The 23,303-nt window shown below is 49.3% G+C and overlaps 2 protein-coding genes across 3 annotated transcripts in view; one reads left to right on the top strand and one right to left on the bottom strand.

The window, feature by feature from the left end:
- The window catches only part of PKD1L3 (polycystin 1 like 3, transient receptor potential channel interacting), a gene marked incomplete at its 5' end in the record, with an annotated part of 81,564 nt that extends 79,226 nt beyond the window's left edge, over positions 1-2,338 (bottom strand). Inside the window, 2 exon segments of the mRNA XM_079117219.1 lie at positions 404-568; positions 2,038-2,338. Of these exon segments, the coding sequence (XP_078973345.1) occupies positions 404-568; positions 2,038-2,338 (466 nt within the window).
- A 10,662-nt stretch (positions 2,339-13,000) lies between these two features.
- BCO1 (beta-carotene oxygenase 1) overlaps positions 13,001-23,303 on the top strand; it is a 31,474-nt gene continuing 21,171 nt past the window's right edge. The window contains exons 1-4 of one of the 2 annotated variants that reach the window (XM_079119232.1): positions 13,001-13,392; positions 15,752-15,880; positions 19,924-20,053; positions 21,568-21,715. In XM_079119232.1, the coding sequence (XP_078975358.1) occupies positions 13,329-13,392; positions 15,752-15,880; positions 19,924-20,053; positions 21,568-21,715 (471 nt within the window). In that variant the 5' untranslated portion in view covers positions 13,001-13,328. The remainder of the gene's footprint in view (positions 13,393-15,751; positions 15,881-19,923; positions 20,054-21,567; positions 21,716-23,303) is intronic. The other variant, XM_079119233.1, reaches the window with a different exon arrangement.

The following is a 23,303-nucleotide window of genomic DNA, read 5'->3' as shown; positions in this document are numbered from 1 at the left end:
ACAAGCAGCTGTCTGATGGGATGTGGAAGGGTCAGCTGCAGGGGTGAAGGCTGTGCCATGCCAGGACAGGGGAGGGAGCAGGGGAGCTGCAGCGAGGAAGTGAGACGCGGGGATGCAGAGCACGTGAGCGGGGCCGAAGACAAAATGGGAAAGTCCTGGACAAACAGAGGTGGGATCAGAAAAGGACCGACAGGCAGGCACTTAAACAGGGGGAGAGGGAGATGGAGAGATGACACCAAAGAGATGGGGAAGCCACAGAGGTACAGGGAGAGGCTGAGAGGGAAAGACCAAGAGAAACCTGAGACCAAGAAGGAGAGAGATGGAAGCTGGAAGAGGAGGGAGGGGCAAAGCTGGCACAGGTGGGAAGCGAGGCAGGAGCGGGGAGCCCGACGGGCCAGCTCACCAAACTCGCAGACAAAGGCCAAGGCCTGGGTGCAGTCATCGGAGGCAGCCCACCGGGAGGAAGCGCCTCTCCTGATGTAGCCACAGGTGTCAGGGGCAGGGGTGGCCTGCCCTTGCTGCCAGTTGCTGTAGCTCACGTCTGAGGTGTCCAACCAGGTCCCAGGCCCTGGGAGGGGAACATGGCCACTAGGACTGGGCGGGCATCCCTCTTCTCTCCTCTACGTGGAGGGCTTGCCCAGCTCAAATCCTGAGACACCATAGAGGCTCAGCGTGGATGGGTAAAGGCTCTCTTTCCCATACCAGTGGAGGGACACAGCCTCACCATGAGCTTCCCACAGTCAGACGTAAGAACTGGGACACGGGAGTACAGAGCCCGTGGGAGGTGGCCCACCTCAATAAATGATGCTTTCCTTTCATTTTAGATCATTTCCCATGATCAGAAAGAGCCTAGAAGGGTGCCGCCCTTTAGCAGGTCCTGGTCATGTGTGTGTGGGCGAGGGGGCTGAGTTAAGAAGCAAGCAGTTTGCATCCCTTCAGGACCCCTCAGGACCTTGAAAGGCCTGCTGCAGTCCTTGCAGAGGTAGGGTGTGTGTGTGTGTGTGTGTGTGTGTGTGTGTGTGTGTATCCACGTGTGATGGAGAAGGGCTTCAAAGATATTCATGAGCTCCAAAACACACAAAAAAATCAATAGTAAGACTCAAAGAGTATAATTATTAATTTTAAAAACAAAAGAAATCCTTGCAAATTTTTTAAAGCTTCAAGTGCTGCAAAAGGGTACAAAATGCTAACTTCTTCCCTCTCCCAACCTATAAATTGCTCCCACTATTGGGTTTCCTATAAATTGTTCCCAATGAGCCATAAGCGCATATCAGCATTTATGAGCATCTGAAATCTATTTACGTGAACAGTGTCATATTGCTCACTGTGTTCCGGCCCTTTCTTCATAAATAACATTAATTCTTGCAGGTTGCTACATATCAGCCTAGCAGACCTCCATCATTTTCTGTAACAGCCACACAGTATCCCGTGGGAGACCTTAATAGACACCACTCCTTTAGCTGCGTGTGAATGATGCTCAAAGCGGAGGCTCACAACTGTGCCAGGATGGGACAGGAGCCCCACACAGAAGGGCAGGGAGAGTCTCCAGGAGGACCATCTAATGCGAACAGAGCTGTGCTGAGCGCTGAGCCTGCTTTAATCTCATCACGACTGTGAAAAGGTTTGAATGCCCTTTGAAAATAGCTAACTCATCATTTTCTGAGACTGTTTTCTCATTTGTAAAATGAGGGGAACGATAATAATTTTCTCATTGATTATTGTATAGATCAACATGATAATGGCCATGAAGCACTCAGGAGAGTGTCCAGAACTGTTCTAGCAAGAAACTGAAGAAGTTCTAGTGGGTATTATTATTCAGTGCATGTGGAGCTGGGGATGCAGCTGAAGGGTAGAGTGCTTGCCCAGCATGTGTAAGACCCAGCATGTTCAATACCCAGCATTAGGGGGCAAAAAAAAAAGGTGCATGCAAAGAAATGGACATTTCTAGACTGTCAGCTGTGTGGCTGGACTCTGTGCTAGGTCCTGTATGTGAGTTCTTTTATTTGATTCACATAAAACAGCTATCACAGCACCTACCTCCTGTGGTTCCATTGTGCGCTGAGGTCCCCTTGAGTCCGATCCACCATTCCCTGTCCTGGGAGATGTGCATCTGCAGAAACCGCTGGGTACCTTCATCACGAACAAAGACCAGATGACCTCCCTGCCCTTCACACCAGCTCTGGGCACCATAGAAGGTGTGTCCGAGTGACACAAATTCATAGCAAGCATCTCTGAAGGCCACCTGGCTCTCAGAGCAAAGGCTGCCCTCTTCTGGATTAGCACCGATGGCCCTAAGCCTCAGCGCTAGCCCCAAGAGCAGCAAGCGTGCCGCGCTCATGCTGGCACCTCTGCTGGCACCGCGGGGCTGAGCTCGCACGGGGCCTTTCATACTCTGGTACCTTCACAACCATCCACCATCCATCTTCCCTTCTTTCTTCGCATCAAGCGACAGCAGGTCTTTTTGTTTGAGAAGCAAAGACTCGGGGTGAATGTGTCTGCATTTTTGCTTCGCCCAGCTCTTTGTGCATGGCCAGTTCCGAAGCCAGCTGATTCACAGAGATCTTCTAGATGGAGGTCAAGCCGCTCACCACCTGTCTGCTTGTCATCTGGGCAACTGTTGGCGCGCGATAAGAGTTCCCTGCCTTTGATTCTACGCCATTACCTGAGGGCCAGATGTTTCCGGATAAGCCATCAGCAAGTGGGAAATATGTGATAAAAGGAAACTGGCAGGAAAGTTGGAGTTATGGGGTGGCAGAGCCACTGCCCGGCACTCAGGCAGTCCGCTGTCCAGAGCGGCAGGCGTGCTGGAGTGATAAGGGCCTCCCGCCGGGCGGCTGGAATCCTGGGGCACTGGGCCTCTGATTCATCACATCATCACTCATTCCTTTTCACCTGCTGGAGAATAAAAATGCCCGACAAAATTTATTTGATGTCATTATGAAAATAAACTATTCAACACTCAGACCTGCCCATCCTGGTGCAGTCACTCCGAATCCAAGTGGCCACGTTCCTCCTCCTCCTCCTCAGGGCAGGCCCTGGTGTTCTGAGTCCACACAGCTCTCCTCGCCATTCCTCCCCTGGGCAGCCGCCGGAGCCCCAGTGGTTGCTCCGAGTCCCAGCGCTGTGCCAAGCGGCCTCCTTTACGGCGCTCCCAGTTGTCCGAGTTCACTGCTCCAGCGGGGGGAGGGGTGTCTCGCCGGCAGCTCTACTTCACAAAGTTCCCTGCGTTCCGGGACCACCGTCCCATCCGGGATGCCTTCCCAATGGGTGAGAGTCACCCGGCTGCTTTGAGTTGGTCCCAAGTCTCTCAATATCTCCTCTTTTGAATCCTGAGTCCTGGAGCAACATGAAATGCAGCCACCCTCTAGGCCGCCATCTTGAAACCCAGACCTGCCCATCCTTATCCACTACCTAAGGTCTTAGTGGGTTTCCAGGTTCATGGGTCAAAATTCAAACTTCTTAGCTTTGTAGACAAGGCTCTGCATAACCTGACCCCTGACGATATTTCCAAACACACCCTCAAAATGTGGGGCAACTGGCTTTCTCTGCAGATGAAAGTATACATTGATATGATGGTGGGCAGTGTGACTGTATCTACCAAAATCCTAAAAGCACTAATTCTATAAAGTAGCATGTCCACTTCTGAAATTTTACCCACAGATTGCTTCTTATTTATGTGAAATGTCAGATTTAAGGTTACTCATTACAAAATTTTGTTGAAGGAAAAATTTGAAGTAAAGTACCTGATAGAAAACTGGTTAACAAAGTGTGGCATATCCTATAAACCCATTTAAAATATGGAAGGAGCTCCAGTAGAACAGAGGAAAGGAATCGGGGAGGATGGTTCCTGTTTTGAGAGGGCATTCAGCAGTTGCCCTGAACAAATGCTGAATGGATGTCTTAGGAACTAACACATCCCCACCTTGGGTCATTGTTTGTCTGCTCAAATAACGTCTGTTGTTCAAAATTAATTAAATTTGACCAAATTACTGTGTTACTTTCATGGTGGGGGGAAAATTCCTAACTGCTAGCACCAGAGTTCCTCTTGAAAATTTTCTTTTTGGAAGATACCAGCATGGGCCCATTTGGGTTGGGATAGGAGACACACCAAGGCAGTGGCTTATAAACCACGTTATTAGACCAAAACCCAGAGCTGGATGAAATGGTCACATAAGAAGTAAGTAATCTGAGGGAAGTGAAGGGAGCGGGCAGGGCTCCCACCTTCAAGTCGGTCTTTGTACTGGCAGGCACCTCATTCCCTTACATGGCTCCATGGAGCCCATGATAGGAATAGACCACATTTCGTTTCTCCATCTTCTTCTGGTGGACACTCAGGTTATTTTACTCAGAGAGCTTCCTGGGGGAGGGATGACATCTCTTTATCTCGGCCCCATGGCTGGCTCACAGTAAGATTCAAGGAACATTTCCTTGGCCCCATCTCCCAAATGGCTGGACTGACCCTTGACCTCCCTCCTTTCCTGGACACCCCTCCAAGCCCTCTGGAGTGGTCTTGCCAGACAGAAGGGGGACAGGCAGGCGCCCAAGCAGGATGCAGTATCATCACTGACTCACAGGCTGGAGCAAGGCTGGGCAGAACTGGCCTCTTATCTCTGGAGGCCAAACTTCCAATGACTTCCATTAGAAAACTATGTGGAAGGCCACATGCAGTGATAATGTATCTCACAGGCTTAATTTATGTCCCTAATGGAACCTGCTTGCAGACATTTGATAACAAATGCAAATCTGCGGACTAAATTCCATCTGCACATTCTTTACATTCTGATGAATTGCAGGCTCCTGGGCAGGGAATTCGTTTTAGTGACGTCAGTTCCCAGTGTCCCTTAACCTCTATGTCCTTGAAGCTCACGCTGAAAATAAGCAGGACCCACAAGTGATGCTTCCAATGATCTGATCAGCTGTCCGGACCTCCAAGTGGGATCAACGACAGAAAAGCAGACGAAGATGGGGTCAAAAAGAACTAGAAGGATCTTTACATTCCAGTCTGGCTTCCCACAGAAGCCAACTTGACTAGGATTTAAGTGCAAGCAGTGTATTTGGGAGGGTCTCCAAGAACCACTGGCAGATGCTCTATAGGAATTGGTGTCTTTGTTGATCACTTTGAATCTCTGCCTTCCTTTAGAAGGAAAAGACAACACATCCAAAAGAATTATGAGGGCTGGGGATTTAGTTCAGTTGGTAGAGTGCTTGTCTTGCATGCACACAGCCCTGGGTTCAATCCCCAGCACCACCTAAAAAAAAAAAAAGAATTATGAATTCTCCCATCTATTGTTCCTTCATACCCCTGTTCCCTTGAACACAGGTATCACCGGGGTCCCATCGTGTGCAGGGTGATCAGTTTCCTTTGCTCCCTGCGCTTCTGCTCAGTACTGGACCGTCATTCTTTCCAGTGTTGTGAATGGCTTTCGTATTGTTGAGGTGGAGGCTGAGCCCCTTTTCACTGAATGGACATTTGCTAGACCATCCCCACGTTTCTGCACAGGTTGTGACCTGTGCTCATTCAGATTCCTTTTGTTTGGCTTTGCTCTTCCAGTCAACACTGCTGTGAACATCTTCTTGTATTTTCTGGGCAGAATTCTCTCTTGAAGATTGCAACAGACCCTGTCTGCACCCTACTTCACCCCACTTACCGCAGGAGTTGTTAAATGCAAGCTCTGCACACATGGGACAGGACAGAAGGTGCTGGAAGTCAACACCTCTCAGGAGAAGCTTGGCCTTGACTGACCAAAGTTGGTGATGTCTCAACTCCCTCTAAGACATGTCACACCATTTCTAGGAGTCCCCAACCAGACTTCAGTTGTCCTCAGTGGTAACAGACTTGATGATGTATTATTAATGTCTTCTTGTTATCATCATTGGCTATGTTTTATATAACATCAGCATCTTTGATAATGTTATGATGTCCACTCACTAAATGGTTGTTTTTGCTATTGTTAATTGCCTACCTGTGTCACTTCCCCACTCCCCCACTGGCATATCCTGGGTTCACCTCCCACACAGACTCCTTGACCCTGAATCATTGTCTTAAGGTCTGCTTCTAGGGGAGCCCAAGCATAAACAGACATTCCCAGAAGAGGGATGATTGGGCTCCACGGTGGGACAACCTCATGGTTCTCTCTATGGACTCAACACCCTATTTAAACCAAATTAATTATCCCTCTGTTGTTCCTGTTGCTGATCCCGCTTGAAGTCTCCCACTGGCAGATCAGATCTTGGGGATGGACATGCACAGCTGGAATCATGTTCTGGGTGCCTTCCTGATGGTGTTGATTCTGCACTTGGGGACCATTTCCAAGGAGCAACTGTACCAACCTCATCATTGGAATAGTGAGCAGGATCCCCTTGATTTTTTAAAAACCTGTCTGTAGGTGAGTCCTACAGGCTTGCTCATATATCCTTTGTTGGTCACTTTCATAAGGTGGCTGGTAACCTGGGCTTTGAAGGACTAGTCATGCAGAACTGGGTAGGGTTGGAGGTTGGGGTAAGTAGAAAGCTAGTCAAAAGGGCGTCTCAGGGGGAGACACAGAGTGGCAAAGGCTTCCTCCTCAGAACCCCAGAGCCTGCATAAACTGCAGTCACCCCAGTTCTCCTGCATGTAGTGGTCTGCCACCTCTTGTCCCTACCAACACACTTCTGCACATGCCATTTCCTCTACTGAGATATGTCTCTCTCTACTTGCCGATATGCCTACATTTTTTTCTCCAGAATAGCTCAAACATCAACCTCTTCTCCTAAACCTTCTCAGGCCTCACTGGAGCTAACTGCCACATCTTCTCTGTCCTTGTAGCAGTTTAATCTACTTCTGTCTTAGCGCTGTCGAAAAAGGAGGGCATGGGAGAAACTGCAAGAACTGGGCTGTCAAGATAAACCCATTTGAAGCTTTTTCCAATCCCATTTTTAAATTGTTTTGCTTAAGGACTTATTATGGGTTGAATTGTGTCCTTCAGAAAGATCTGGTGAAGTCCTGCTCCCCTGGGCCTGTGGAGGAGACCTTATTTGGAAACAGGGTTTTTACAGATGTCATCAGGTTAAGTCACACTGGAGTAGAATGGGCCCCAGTGCCATGATTGGCACCCTTAGAGGAGGAGGGAAGTTTGGGCACGGAGACAGAGATGTAGAGGGAAGGATCTCATGTGCAAATGAAAGCAGAGGTCAGAGAGAAGTGTCGAGGAGCCAAAGCACACCAGGGATTGTAGGCCATCAGCAGAAGCAGGAGGAGCAGGGAGGAGCCTCTACAGACCTCCACAGGAGCACAGCATTGCCGGCCCTTGATTTTGGCCTTGTGGCCCCCGGAACTTAGAGTAAATGTCTGTGGTCTTAAGTCTCCCGGTTTGTGCTAATTTGCTGTGGCGGCCCTAGGACACCAATACCATGACTAGGTAGCAGGCCATTCATGCAACAATTCTTCATTCAATCACTAATACTTGTTGAACACCTACTATGTGCCTGTGGCTGTTTAGATTTTACAAAGGAGAGTGGCATGATCCGGTTGGAAGCTCAACCAGGTCACCTCATGGCAGTGGGGAAGGTGGATTGGAAGGGGTGGCCCATGAGGAGGCCATTCCCAAGAGAGGACAGGGGCTGGTGGACCGGAAGAGAGGATTAATCGTAGCAATTATTTAAGAGGTAGAGAAGATGGGGTTGCGGTTCCAGGCTCTAACCTGGGAGTCGTTTTTTAAATTGAATCTTTGTCAAGTGTCATAGATTGGTCTTTAAAGCACAGGAAGGAAAATGGAGACTTCCCACCTCAGGCAGAAGACATTCTTTTTTTCTTGCTGTCATGCCCTCTGCATTTCCATCTGGTTGATTCTGCCTCCTAAGTGTGGCATTTTGTTGTCTTATGAGTTATAGTATTTACGTTATTACTCACTTTTCCTTCTCCCTTATTAGACTTTGAACTCACAGAGGCCAGGCTCTGGGATTCCTAGTTTTTCTGTCTCTAATAGTCAACATGACACTACGCTCTGCTGCTCAGGAGGGCTTTGTAAAACTAATGCATCCTCTTAAATGCCAGTGGCATAACTTAGGGCCTTTGGTTCGTGCAGTTTTCCCTCCAGGGACCCTAGGGAGGCTGGTCGCCCCACAGGGGCAGCTGCCACCTCTATGGGGACTTTGCCTATCACCTTGAACCCAACTATCTGAGATTTCAATGTTATCTGTTCAGCTTATCACCCTGGCTAATTAGAAGCACGATTTAGACATTAACTTAATTGGAAAACTGCAAAGTAATTTAGATATGATACCATTATCTCCAAAAGGGAAATATTAACTTATTTTAGGCAATAAAACTTAGTAACAAGAGATACAGAATTGCAAAATAAGGCTGTTGGGGTTTTTTTTATAGCCCTTAAAACTACTCTTCTTGATTTCAACTGTTCCCTCTTAACCTCATGACTGTTTTATAGGCTCACCCATCCTCAGAAGAGGGAAGCCACCTCCCCGACTCCCAAAATTACTGAGGTCAGAGGATCTGGAGAGAAACCTTCCACCTTCTGCCACATGGAATTCGATCTCTGGCCGAGGGCACAACCTCACCCAGCTTCAGCTGCTTCTTCTGTGAGCTGGGGTAAGGGGGCGAGGGTGAGAACATGATCTGTACCCAGCACAGGCCTGGAGCACCCTGTGTGAACTCCCTTCCTTTGTTAACCCCGAGACTCACGGTCCTCTTTCCTTCCAAAAGAAGGAGGCGAGGCTGCCCACTTTCCTTAACCATCTTACACCTCCCAGGACAGGCTGTGCGTGACTCCACGCCAGGCCTTCCACCCTGCAGGAGCAATCCCAAGCTGCCATCTCTGGGCAACTGCTGAGGCATATAGCCAATCTGAGCATGTGACCTGGGTGGGAGCCCAGGAGATCCTGGAGCTTCCATGGAATGCCAACCCTCCTCTCTCTCTCTCTGTTCTTCCCATTTCCCTCTCAGCAATGCAAACCTCCATGCCCCCAAGTCCATGATGATCCTCTTCCCTCTCTTCCTTTCCCAGCTGCCATCTTCTCCCGGCCCCTTCTCACCTCCCTGCTCCTCTCCTGCCACAGGGCTACACAAAGCACCTCCACTCCTCCCATTATCCAGAGCAATCTGTGGTGACCATGCTGGGCGATGTCTGAGATTGCACCAGCTACTTACTACCTTTAGTAGTGCCTTTCTTCCCACCTTCTCCACTTGGTCAATGCCTTGAGCTTGGCTCAAGCTTTGGTCTTTGCAGGAAGCCTTCCTTGAGGTCCCTCTTGTTACCATGTACCTCCAGGATTCCCCATTCCTTCCTCTGTTGCCATGGGGGCTGTGTTTCCTGTGAAGAGGAACTGCCCCTGCAAACAGGGGTGCTCCATACTATGAAACAGATGAATGGGAGAGCACAGGAGTCATTCCATGTTGACCATTGTCAGCTACAGGTTTCCCTGACATTGTACCCTCTAGGTTGCCTTATCATTCAGTCATAACTGCCTGACACCCTTACTAACATATAATGTCATCTTAGCAGCTGTCCTGGCTCAGTACTGTCAATTGAACTTTCTGGAAATGTTCTGTGTCTGTACTATTCAACATGGCGGCCATGGAGCCCTTGAAATGTGCCTCGTGTGAACCAGCAACTGGCTTTTTAATTTAATTTCATTGCACTTAATTTATATTTAAGCTGAAAGGGCACTGTGGTTAGTGGCTCCTGCGTTGGACAGCACAGTTGAGTGTTGCCTGAGCACCTTTGTAACACATTGTTACTTGATTTAGGACTCCATTGCCTGTGGTATAAAAGTCAAATTCTTACAAACGTTCGACCCCATCTCAGCAGTACTGGAGACAAACCGTGGTTGCAAGTCCAGACACTGCAGTCAGGCTGCTGGAGTCCAAAGTCCACTCCTAGGTGCTGGACAACTTACTTAGCTCCTCTGTGCCTCGCTTTCCCTCTGTAAAATGGGGCAAAACCCCCTGAGCTCAGGGTTATCATAGAAGGATGTAGGTTTGTACAAGTAACAGGCTTAGGAAAGCATGGCGCACAGGAAACTTGCCCTGAACAACACCTGTAATTATCCCCCTTTCTCCCAAGGTCCCTGCAGAGCCAGCCAGCCTCCCCACTCTCCCCCTGCTAGAGTGGTTCATGGTTCACACTGGTCCTTCTGTGTAGGAGCACCACTGTCTTCTCTTGACCCATCCAAATCCCTCCCACTCACTCTCAAGGGCACAGCAGTGCACCCTGTCCTCCAGGACAACTTCTGTCCCCGTCCCCAGCCTGGGTAAGTTCTCCCTCCTCAGAACACCTGGTCAGTTCCTGCCTGAGCCATCTCAAAGAGCAGCAGGATTGGCGGCTGGTCATTGCTCACTGGGCAACAGCCAGCGAAAGAAATTTAAAATCCACGACTAGGTCATTGGTGTCTAGTTTCCTTCCAGTGTTAAACCGTATTGTGTGTATTTTAACTACTCAAAAAAATTAGTATATTCAATCACAATATTAGTATATCAATCATTATATATAGAGTTTTTCTCTTTTCCAAGAAAAGAAAGGAAAGGAATGACATGAGCTCCTACTGTACTCTAAGCATCCGTGACAGACATGATCACAGAGTTCATGCTGTGTAAGCTTTGCAGTCTGCCAGTGAAAAGGTCTTATAATTCCTATTTTGGACATCAGAAAACTAAGGGTCTGAGATTTGAGTGAGTGGCTGATAGGTGTCCTCAAAAGAAGAGAAAACTTGGACACACAGAGAGAAACCAGGCAGGCACAACACAAGGGAAGATCATGTGAGGACACAGGACTGAGGGGAGGTGCCGGGGGAACCCACCCCTGACGTCACCTTGATCTTGGACTTTGAGCCTTCAGAACTGTAAGAAGATATATTTTTGTGATTTAAGCCATTCAGTCTGTGATACTTTGTTATGGCAGCTGGAGCAAACTAATACAGATATCAGTCGTTATGATCAATTTATTATCATCATTATTAAAAAAAAAAAAAAAAAAAAAAAAAAAAGCTTTATCTAACCGTGTAATTCTCCCAGATGTAAAGACAGGCGGGGAGGGAAGGCCTGAAGGCAAAATAGGACCTAGATGAGAGAGTTTGTCATCGGTATCGTAAACGATGCAATAAAATCAACCCAAGACCTGTCTTCTTGGGGTGTATCCCCCATCGACCAATCTGCCCATTACTTCAGTCAGTAAAACCCAGTCAGTGCCCAGCATGCCTCAGAGCTGGGGGGTGCCGTGTGCACTCTGAAGCCAGGTTGCCAGCTTTGCTTTCTGATCCAATCTCTCCGTTGCTGCGTGACTTAGGGCGAACTGGTTGGCTTCCCTGTGTTCTCTTCCAGAGAACAGCGCTAACAGTATTCATCTCCCGGGATTGCAGAAGGCCAGGTGACTCGTACACGCAAGGTTCCACGAGGAACTTGACTCAGACAGTGCTCCGTGGACGGAGGCCATTGCTTTTCTGAATTTACAGAGAGGGGCAAGAAAGCAGCACATGGTCATGTTTCACCTGTGTAACTTCTCTGGTGTCCTCCGTGCAGCCCTGTGACACCACCGGCATTTCCATCCCGGTTTTGCAGGGTGAAGTGAGGTTCCCAGGGGTGATGTGACAGTCATTGCAGTTATTAGAGCTCAGGTTGAGATCAAGCCTTCTGATCTCCATGCCCTGGGCTTCCTTTCCCCCGATCCCCTGGCTTACACCAGACATTCTCACAAGGATGCTGCTCTAACAGGCTGGGGACAAAAGTCCTGACGTGGATGCCCATGTTTAGACCCACGAGTGGGATAAACTGGCAGGTTATTATTCAACTTACTGGACATGCGACTCAAAGGGAAGGGTCTTCTAAGAATGGGAGAAAAGGGTAACCACCCTGATTGACATCTATCTGGGGCAGGGGCTTTAGCTAGACCCTTGATTTACAGTGGCCTTGAGACTCTGATCATCACAGTAAAGGAAAAGGAGGCTCACAGAGGGAAACATGACTCAGACACACAGAAGAGGGATGGACTGGAATCAAATCTAGCACCAGCTCCAACATGCGGCCTCTTTCCCCGGATCGGGGCTCCTCCATGCCTGCTGCGTACGTTAGAATCACCTGGAGATGGTTTTGACAACACTGGTGGTTGGTTCCACCTTCAGAGATTCTGAGTCAGGGGGTCTGGACTGGGGAACTGGACTGGGCCCAGCGTGGACACTTCTCAACCCCTCACTGGATGACTGGAACTTGCAGCCAGGGACGGAGGTGCCATCTGCGGGGACACTCAGACAGGTCTCAGCCCAGACCTGAACCTTATCATTCTCAGCTGCATAAGGCCCAGCACCATTGTCTTTTCTTTTTCTTCCATCTTATCCTATTTTAATTAATCAAATGTATTCATAACTGATAGAGCAAACAGAAAAATTATGCAGGTGAACGGGGTACCATCGGATGTCTCAACGCGTGGCCACGCTGTGCAAAGGTTAAATCGGGTGTACCACGGCCTTTTCGCCGTGGGGAGGGGCTGTTCCCCAAACCACGTGAGTGAAGAGTTCATTCTCTTCACCTGATGCTCACAGAAATTTCAGCGCGGGTTCTTGGCAAAGGTGTCAAGATATATGAGGACTGGAAAACACCAGAGTTGGCTACAGTCACCGCTTTGCCCTCCTGATGGGCCAGGAAGCTGTTTTAAACTCTTCTTCTGTTCCTGACAACTCTCTGGTTCCCTGGTCTTCTGTTTTAACTGGGCATGTGACACATTTTTATCTATCCTTTTTCCAAAAAGAAAATAATGAATTAAGTTGCTCTTTATGTATGATTTGTAGCAGTATCGGGGCTCCTTATTAAAAACAAAACCCCAGACTCCCTTCCCCAACTGCACAGAAGGCTCTTCCCACGAGGCAGCAGGCGTGCGCGTGACCAGTGTCCTCAGGCGCCTTCGCTGGTCCTCACAGTCCCTTCCTGTTCTGACCATAAACACCTCCAGCCCTCGGGATGGATTACTTGGGCCAACCGAACTAAGCAGAATGCACTTCATTCTCTCCACCATTCAGAAAGGAGCTTTCCTCGGATAAGCCAGAAGTGAAAGGGGAGAGGGAGAGTCGGGGACACACTAACAGGATTAAAGATTAGCCATGGCACATGGCTTGGGAATTGACCTTTGACCAAACATCTCATAAATAACTCCAGCTCTAGCAGAGATACCAGGCCTTCAGAGGGAGACAGCCGAGGGACGGAGGGTGGCACCAGGACCCACCCAGATGTGAAGACCGGCGGGGAGGGAAGACCTGAAGGCAAAACGGGAGGAGGAGCAGCGGCTCTGTGAGCACACGGAAGCCGATCAGTTCCCTGTGAACCTCCTCCCCGCTCTGCAGCCAGCAGGATGGATCTGATATTTGGCAAGAATAAGAAGGAACAGCTGGAGCCCGTGAAGGCCAAAGTGACAGGTGAGCATTTTGCACCATGGACTGGCTCTGATAGATGGACATCTGTTTTCTTTATTGTGAATCTGTTTTGGAAAGTCTGGGAGATGGTCTGTAGGGGCAAAACAACCCATAATCCAGACATACTCTCTACAATGACCTAGGTGTGCTTTTACACATCGTAAGTCCACTTGCAGGAAGAGAGACAGTCCTTCTCATTACTTCCAGGAGAGGAGTGCCGGGAATGCTCCGACTCCACAGGCACCACCAGATCAGCCACAAACACGGCTACTCTGACTGCACACTGTTTTGTGATGTGTGCATCCTAAATTGGTTTTATAAAGCAAAGAAGCATGTGTGAGCACCTCCCGTGCACACGCCCACGTGAGGGCATTGCGGCTGATGCGCTCTGCTCTCAGGTGCCCACAGGTGTGACTTCAGCGTGTGGACACCTGAGAGCCAATAAAAGAGACACAGAGGGGCCCCGTCAAGGACCACTCTTCGGCGGGCAGGTCTCGTTTTCTTCCTCTGCTGTTTCATTTGCTCTCTCTTGGGGATTGCCTCTCTCCGGAGACCGTCCTGTCTAGACTCTGAGGGGCTGTCACTGGTTCTGAGCTCTCCGGTCCTTGTGGTGGCTCTCCCTCCGTTCTGAAAACAGACCCGGGCAGCCCAGGCACCTGGCACTTCTGTCTTCCCACAGACGGACTGTGGATGGAAAGTCTGATGGGATGTCCCAACCACAGAATTGCCCTAGAAGTCTCTCGAAAGAAAAATATCTGCTTTTATGCTCTTTTTCATGATCACAAAGGTGATATCCAACATATAATGCTGTTCTGAGTGTGTGGGTATGTATTATGTGTATAATTTGTAAGGGCAAATTAGAACATAGAAGGAAATATTTGGGCCTATTTCCCTTAAGTTTTTATAAGATGTACATATATTTTTATATTTGGGAAATATAAATAGACATTATACTTGAAAAATATAAGATTTTAACTAGTAAATATATATTCACTACTAATCTTCTATTTGTGAGAAGGGAGCCTGTGACCTGAACTTTGAGCTCTGGGATCAAGGACTTTTTGCCATGTCCCTGTACCTCCCTTTTTAACTTGTGGTCCGTGACCTCATGGAATCCTTGGAAATTTTAGAAAATAAGAATCCTAGAACCTGAGATGCTGAACAGACTCCAAAGATCCTCTAGAGCAGCAGTTCCCAAAGCAGGGTCCAGGTCCTGCGTGGTCACCATCTCCTGGGCCCTTGGCGGCAGCACACAATCCTGGGCTTCCCAGCCCCACTGGACTCGAAGGGGAGGCGGGGAGCCTGCCATCTGCATCTTCACAAGCCCTCTGGTGCTTCCAGGTGGAAGGACCCCTGCTCTAGCTCAAGCCCCGCTTCTTAACAGATGGGGAAACTGAGGTGAGAGAGGATAGTGACTTGTCTAAAGCCAGGCAGCCAGCAGAAAACAGGCCTTCTGACTCTTTGTGCCTGGGCCCTGGGTGGAGCCCAGTCAGTTGGACACTGCTTGCTGGCAGACAGCCCAATTTGTGCCTGTGGTGACCTCTGCCTGGGGGGCCCTGCTGAGGCTGTGGCTTCATCCAGCTGTTCATTAAAGCAGAAAGCAGCCCTCAGGGAGGTGGGAATGTCCAGGGGACCTGTGTAGGAGACAGGCCACGTCCACCACTGCACCCTATCTTAGAGCCATGCTCACTATCCAATAGAATATGGTGCAGGCCACGTGGGTACTTTTAAATTTTCTAGTAGACACATTCAAAAAAGTAAAAGGAAACTAGTGAAATTAATTATGATAGTGTATTTTATTTAACATATATCCAAAATATTATCAGTTCCATATGAAATCAATATGCAAAAATAGCAAGTGAGATATTTTACCTTCTTTTGCACTAAGTCTTTGAAATCCAGTGTGTGTTTTATACTTACAGCTATCTCAGTTCTGACAAAGCTACCTTTACGTGCTCAATCACCACACGGGGCTGCTGTCTGCCATATTGGATGGCGCAGCTCTAGAATGTTCTTTCTCATGCCTTTGGGAGGCAAACACTCTCCCTCGAGACTCTGCCAGGTTGCCTCCTCCAGGAAGCCCTGGCACCTTCCTTCCCTCAGCCCCCCAGGAGAGGTTCTGTTCCATGGAGCCTGAAGTCTTGCCTGTGTCACAGTGTATTTTGAGTATCTGCTCTTCTGTCTCCTCCATGGCAGCAAGCAACTTGAGGGCAGGGACCATGTCTATTTATCCTGCTATCTGCAGTGATAGCCAAATGCCAGGTGCTTTCTAGAAGTAGCTGTGGAATGAATGAGCAGATGCCATGATGAGGGTCCAGTCCCCATTTCTCTCCCTGGCAACTCAACACTCTTTCCTTAACAGGCAGGATTCCAGCGTGGCTGCAGGGGACCCTGCTTCGCAACGGGCCTGGGATGCACACGGTGGGGGAGACCAGATACAACCACTGGTTTGACGGCCTGGCCTTGCTCCACAGCTTCTCCATCAGAGACGGTGAGAACCGTGCAGCTGCCATGGCTGCTGTTCCTGGCCCGAGACGACAGGTTTATTCTCTGTCAGTTCTAGAGGTCGGACTCTGAAATGGGTCTCACCTAGGCTCAAATCCAGGTGTTGACAGGGTTGTGTTTCTTCTGGAGACCCTAAAGGAGAATCCCTTTTCTTTCCTTCTCTAGCTTCTGGAAGCTGCCGGCTCCATCTCTTTCTTCAAAGCCAGCAGCCCAGTACCTTGCAGCCCACCCCCACCAAGTACCCCTGGCCCTTTCTCCACTGTCACAAGTCCTGCTCTCCTCTTATGAGTACTCTTGTGATGACACTGGTCCACCTGGATAATCCAGGATCATCTCCCATCTCAAAATCTTTAGCTTAATCATACCTACAAAGTCCCTTTGCCCTGTCAGGTAACGGATTTTCACGTTCCAGGGACCAGGAAGAGAGCATGTTGGGGCAGGGCACTGTCCAGTCCACAGCAAGCACAAGCCTCTCTGGAAGGATGCCCAGGGCTCTCCCTCACTTCATCTTGCAAATCAAGGTGCATTTTCAATAAGGTGGGCCAGGTGCGTGGAAGAGTGCAGGCTTTGGAGTCAGATAGGCATCAAATCAAAATAGGAAGCATCTCGTGCTGAAGAGCAAAGCTGAGCGTCTTGCTCACCAGGCAGGGAGCAGCCGGGCCACTTGAGCACAGAATCAAATGCACCTCTGAATGGAAACCCACCAAGTCCATGTCAGGTGCCTAGCTTAGGAGTTGTACTGTGACCCTTTGCTATTAGCCGCCAAGCTGGTTTATGTCACTTTGGAGGCTCTTATGAGACAAGTTCTTAAGTCCAGGCATCGCATAAGACTAGCAGGTCACAGAAAAGGCAAATCTGTGCCCAACTGCCCAGGCTTGGTGAGACTTCCTCAGCCCCTGAATTCCTTCATGGGTGAAATGTTGTCCCTCAGCCTCAGGTTCCTCTTTGGGAAAATTGGCTCAATCATCCTCCCCTGGATAGCTGTCGTGACGTTTAGAAGTTGTAGTAATTAGAATCATCACGAGATATCTAGGAAGCACCTAATGCTGGCCCAAATGTACATGGCAAAGAGGTGGCAGAGGTCACGTTTAAGCCCCATGCTCTCCAAAATTAGAATCTCAAGTCCTAGCCATTGTACAGTTCTGCTCCACCCCTCTCCACCAGTCTGTCCCATCTGCCCAGCACACCCCTCTCACTGCTGCCAAATGGCCAGCATTGGCATGGCGCAGCCTAGCCTCAGCCCTCCTCTCCTCTAGAACTCTCAGTGGCTCCCCATTATCTAACAGTGGAAATATAAGCTAAGTTCACTACGCCTAGCTCAGAAGAGAGCACACACAGGGAAACCAGGGGCTCTGATATGCAGATACCACAGAGCCAGGATCTCGCAAACAGGCATTTTGTATTCCTCCTCCCGCAGACTCCCCTGGGATGCTCCTTACAGCAGTGAACCCTGAGATCCAGTGTCACCCAGGGCTTGAGTGAATCATAATCTCAAAGGGTAAAGGCAGAGCATCGGTGCTCCTAACACATTTCCCAAGTGACCCCAAGCCCCTCCTTGGGGCACAGTAAGGCTGCCCTGTTCCCAGGGACCAGGTTAACAAGAAGTGCTGTGGACCAGGGCACAGCCTTCTGCCAACTCTTAGCGGTGCCGAGGCGATTCCAGCCAGTCAGCGTGCAGAACCTCCAGGTCGAGCCAAACAGTGAGAGAGGATTTTAAGACACGAAAGCGAAAAGGTCGTAAAATGCCTTGTTAGTGGAGGAGGGGACTAGGGTGAAGGGCGTAGAAAAGCATTCCTCCTCTAAGTCTAGAATCATTTCAAAATAAAAAGGATTTTTTTTTTTTTTTTTTTTTTTTTAGCATTTAAGAAGATGAGTGATTCCAGGGTTCCTCCAGCAATGATAGTTACTAATTATCTAAGAGGGAAAGTTGTCCCACCAAGATTTGAATAATGGAAAGTGTGCATGGGGTGGTGCTCTTGCGTGCACATGTGCAAGTACATATGCATGTGCCTCCTGTGCACCCCAAAAGATCAGATTTGACCCAGCTGCTAAAGAACTCAGGCAGGATATATATGCTTACTATGTCTTGTGGAAGGAATGTGGCTAATTGGATGCTCCCCAGAGCAGGGGGTGGGGACACACAGTAGCTTCTTCTTCACTCTCAACCTCGAAGTCCAGGGTCAGCCTTGAGGGGTTCCAGAGACACATTGTGTGCCTGACTCTGCTGCTGGGTGTTTACAGGACACGGGTGGCCTGGACTGTGAGTTTACATTTCAAGTGAAAAGAATCCAGCCTGCCGGTCAAGCATCCGTGGGTGCCGAAGGACCTCAGCCAGTGCCTGGGGGTGGTGTGCTCTGGAGAGAGTGGCCAGCAAAGGCCAGGCTGGCCCTGACCAGGTCTGCTTCTAAGAAGTGCACGGCTGAGGACCAGAGTGTGGCCTCCTGACCCCAGGCGCGTCCTCCTGACCTGCCAGAGCTTCAGCGGCCCTCGGCTCACATAGTGCATTGCAAAGCCAGAGGCCGTTTTCCATTCTGCAATTGCAGTCTCCATATGTCCCGGGCCCTGCTTTTCTGTACGTTGTAACTGCACCAACACTCGAAGCACATGTTGTCCTGCAAAGGGAGGAGGGAGGGATCAAAACAATGTCATTTGCTAATTACCAGTGGGAAGAAAGCTGTCCCCTCCCCAGTCCTATCTGAGGTTTCAAATAGCCCATCAGATGAAGTTCAAAGGCCCAGGGTCCAGGCAGACCTGCAGCCCAAGTAGGCCCCTCATCCCCACCTGCCCCAATCCCCTCAGTTCCTCCAGCCCGCCTGCCTCAGCTCTGCAGGAGGTGGTCTGCCTGTGCCCACCTCCGGGCCTCTGCTGCCAGACTTCCAGGGGCAGCATGTGGGAATGCCCTGCTCTCTCTCCTACCCCTGCCTCCCCAAATTCCACTTGTCCTTCAAGGACTAGTTCCGTGGCTGCTTCTCCAGGAGGCCTCTTCTGGGCGTTCCCAGCTGGACCCACGCTCGCTTTCTCCCCAAAAGGAACTGAGAATGCGTCCTGTTTCTCTACATGGCAAAAAGACTTTGCAGATGAGTTTAGGTTAAGGATCTTGGGTGGGGAGGTTTCTCTGGCTTATCCAGTGGCCGAATAATCACAGGGTCCTTATAAGAGGAGGGCAGGAGGGCAGAGGGGAGGATGTGATGATGGAAAGGTGTTGGAGTGAGGTGGCCGTGAGCCAAGGATGCAGGCAGTTCGGAAAGCTAGAGCGAGCAAGGAGCAGATTCTCCTTCAGAGTTCGCAGGAGGAATTAGCCCCATAGACAGTGATTTTAGCTCCGAAAGACCCATTTCAGTTCACATCTCCCAAAATTGTAGGATGGTCTGTGTGTTGAGTCATAAAGTTTGTGGCAACTTGTTACAGCAGCTATGGGAAACCAGTAAGGTCCAGAATCATCTGCTGCTCTCAAGTCGGTCTTGGGAACTGACCTGGAGTCCCCCTTTCCTGCAGTGAGATAGAGCTACTCCGGGTCTGGGTGAGTTACACATTCAGCACAGCTCTACTCTCTGTATCCAGAGTTGAATGGCAGGCGGCCCCCAGTAGACATCAAATGTTACTCCAGGAGACTGCAGCTGTCCATGCAGGCTTCTAAAGGCAGGACTCCCAGCATTGAGGGGGGTCCCAGGGAAATGCAGCCTTCAGGCCAGTCCAGCCTGTGCCTCCCCTGGGGGACACCAACATAGCAGAAGGAACGGTGCACAGCCAGGCAGTGTGGGGCTAAGGCAATGACAAGTCTCTGAGCCTCGGCTCCCTCATATAGAAATGGAGCTAAGACAGGTATACTTAGCTTGTCTTACTGTTGTGAGTCTCAAGTGAGCGGATTGTTTGGGAAACTGGACTCCAAGTGCTGATTGTGCTAGACACTTGCATTAAAGGGAACTGTCTTGGTGAGCTAACGTCCCCCTTCATAAAGCCCTTGGAATGGAGGACATAGATTTTCCTGATATGTGCCAACCAGGGACTAATCTATTGCTTCTCTTTCAGGGGAGGTTCATTACAGGAGCAAATACCTGAGAAGCGACACCTACAATGCCAACATCGAGGCAAACAGAATTGTGGTGTCGGAGTTTGGGACAATGGCCTACCCGGACCCCTGCAAAAACATCTTTTCCAAGTAACTGCCCATTTAGAATTTGACTGAATTTCAGGCTCTTTGATTTCCTGGATGGCCCGAACAATCAGCTCTTTCCCTCTGATGATTTTCTTTAGGGTGGATAAAAATTCCACCTGGCTGGTCTTTGACCATAGTTGCTGGTAATTCTTGATCACTGATAGCAAGAGAGGCAAAGAGCACTTGACAAATTGTTCAGTACTCTCCTGCATGACTGGTGGAAAATAGCTAGGAACCATCTGTCAAGGTGATGAATGCACGTTCCCTCTGGCCTAGGGATATGCCTGCTTGTGTCTGAAGTGACAGATGTACAAGGTTATTCACAGCTGCGTCATTTGTTTTAACGAGAAACTGAAAACAACCCAAATGCTCATCAGCAGAGGAGCGGTTAAATCAATAACAGTAAAACTGCACAAGAAAGTACCCTGCTGAAGTAAGAAGAGGGAGGATGCTCTCCCTTGGGAACATTTCCAAGACATATTGTTAAGTGAGGAAGAAAAACATCAAGGTTAAGAAAGAGGGTATATTGTGCTATATTTTGTGTACAAAACAGAAGGAAATCTAGATTAATTTTTGCTTGCACAGGCGTCATGTCTGAAAGAATGGTTAAAGGCGAGGGGAAACTAGCCGGTGGGCCGCACAGTGGGGGAGACTTTTCACTTTATGGATTTCGGATCATCGGGTTCTGATGCATATGTAGGTGTTCCACATTCCACGCTTCAACTCTTGGCCAGGAAAGCGGGCCGACTGTTAGCATCTCCCTTCTGATACTCTTCACACAGACAGGGGCTTAGAAAGGCTGGGGCTAGACTGGCCCAGAGATGGATGGTTGCTTCTGCTTTTCCAGAAATGGCATCCGCTCTCTGCACAGGGAAGCGCTGTGCTCGCATCTGTAGAAGGGGCGGAGCCTAGGAGGAGCCAGTCAGAAAATGGGGCAGAGCGGCCCTTCCTGCCACCTCTTGTCAGCAGGTGCATCATTGGATACCTGGACCCAGGATTGCCAGGTGCACCAAGGAACGCCTCTGGGTCTCCTTTTGTCCCCCCTTGGAGTTTGCCTTCTGATAAAATGAATAATGAGTTTCTAACTCAACATTCATTTGTTTTCCTTTTTCAAAAACAAATCTCCTGGATGAATTTGAGATAATGGGTGTGGACAAAGCAGGAATTCACTGTGTGCTTTGACAGCATTATGGCATGTGGTGATTTCTGCAGAGCATTTGGAAACAACCTACCAGCTTTTATTGGCTCTGGTGCAAGAGATCCATGGATTTTTGAGAGCTCAGGAGGGATCAGTCAGTGGCCTAGGAACTCCCTTTTTGGTCAGCTCATCGTGTGGTGTCTTTGAGGAACCAGATATCTGAGTCCTTGAGATTCCTTCACAACCCATTGAGACCCAGTACTTTTTCTCCTGAAGTTGAAATTAAGCGTTAAAGTGACAGGAAAACTGAAATCCTCAAGGCAGAACTTTCCGGTTGGGTAGGCAGAGCCACCAACTCTGGATTTGCTTCTTTCCCCAGAGCATTCTCCTACTTGTCCCACACCATTCCCGATTTCACGGACAACTGCCTGATCAACATCATGAAGTGTGGAGACGACTTCTATGCCACCACAGAGACGAACTACATCAGGAAAATCGATCCACGGACGCTGGAGACCCTGCAGAAGGTATCAGCAGACCTCCAGTGGCTTCAGATCCAGATGCAAGGAAGGAGCCTTCTCAGTGAAACCCATTGGCCTGCAAGGAGTCCACTGGAGGTCCCCCTTGTCCCACTCCATCCTGGGCTGCCCCTGGCCAGAGCCTGGTACTAAACTCTAACTCCTGTGGGCAGGGATGGTGCTTCCATCTTTGGGGCTGTATTGATTTTCCACAGTGGTTATAACAAAGCACATCATGTGCCACCTGACCATGTTTCTGTCAACACAGAATACTCAAACAATGGTGGCTCTGTAATTGTATGGCCTAGTGACGTTGTAGCCACCTTGGTCTGTGTTCACACAAACCATAATGTTCACACGACAACAAAACCTGTTGATGCGCTTCTTAGAACACGTCCCCATCACTAGGTAACAACGTGACTATTCTACAAACGAGGCAGCTTTCCTCTCTCAATCATGGAGGTCAGAGGTCTAAAATCAAGGTGTTTCCACTTGGAGTTGGCCTTCTGATAGAGCGAGTGATGAGGTCCTAACTCAACATTCGTTTGTTTTCTTTTTTTTAAAAAACTAATTTCCTGGACAGGCTTTCTTGGAAGGATCTAGGGCCCCTGTCCTTTCCAGCTCCTGGTGGCTGCCAACCATCTTCAGTGCTCCTTGGCTTGCAGACCTGTCACTCCAGGCCCTTCCTCCATCACACAATCATCTCCTTGTCAGTCTTTGACTACAAATTTCTCACACTGCATAAACTCACAAGCCGCTGGATTTAGGGCCCACTCTAACACAGTATGACCTCATCTTAATTATGTCTCTAAAGACCCTGTTGCCCCAGTGGGTCACCTTCATAAGTGCCAGAGATCAGGACTTCAATGTCTTATTGAAAGACACAATTCAACCCACACTTCTTGGCACCTGGAGAGCTTGGTGACATTTGAATTTTGGAATGCCAGGTTTCCCGGCAGCCCTACCCGTATTGACCTGCAGAGGGAGGCCTTGGGCCGAGAGCAAGAACACAAAAATAAATGTCCTAGCAGATGCCTTTCCTGGGAAGAATCAAGACAACACTTTTGTGAAAATCAATAGACCCGGTTTTGATTTTCCTCACCGGGTCATTCAAAGCCCCAGTGTCTTCTTGAGGCGTTTTACATCTCCTTAAGGGAGTGCTTTTCTTAGCTGGAAAATTATGTCCAGCTCCTTTTGAGTTGGGGGGCAGTCCAACCCATGCGTGTTTTCCACAAAAGAGGAAATAACGGGAGAGGACAGAGCTCTGCCTGACTCTGGGCTGGAGGGTGTGCTGTCCTGAGAGAGGAAGGGTGGACAGTGGGTCCTGGCCATCTCATCGTTCTGCAGTTGCGACCTGTGCAGAGCAGGGGCTGTTGTTCAGCCTGTTAGTGGAGCTTCACTCTGTCTGAAGGGCTTTGTACCCTCTCTTTCCCCAGAATAATGCTGTGAGAGATGCCTGGAGCCCTGTGCTCTGTGGAATGCAAAACGGGTGAATTTAAACGAGTTAACAAAAGTGGCACAGAGCAGTGGCCAAGATCAGCTGGAAGGATTCGGTCTCTGCCAAGGTCTTTGCTCAAGGCTCACAGTGAGGCATCCT

This window comes from Sciurus vulgaris (genome assembly GCF_902686455.1).
Source record: "Sciurus vulgaris genome assembly, chromosome: 17".
NCBI lineage: Eukaryota > Metazoa > Chordata > Mammalia > Rodentia > Sciuridae > Sciurus > Sciurus vulgaris.
Note: the sequence above shows the minus strand (reverse complement) of the source record. Positions and strands in the feature narration are given on the sequence as shown.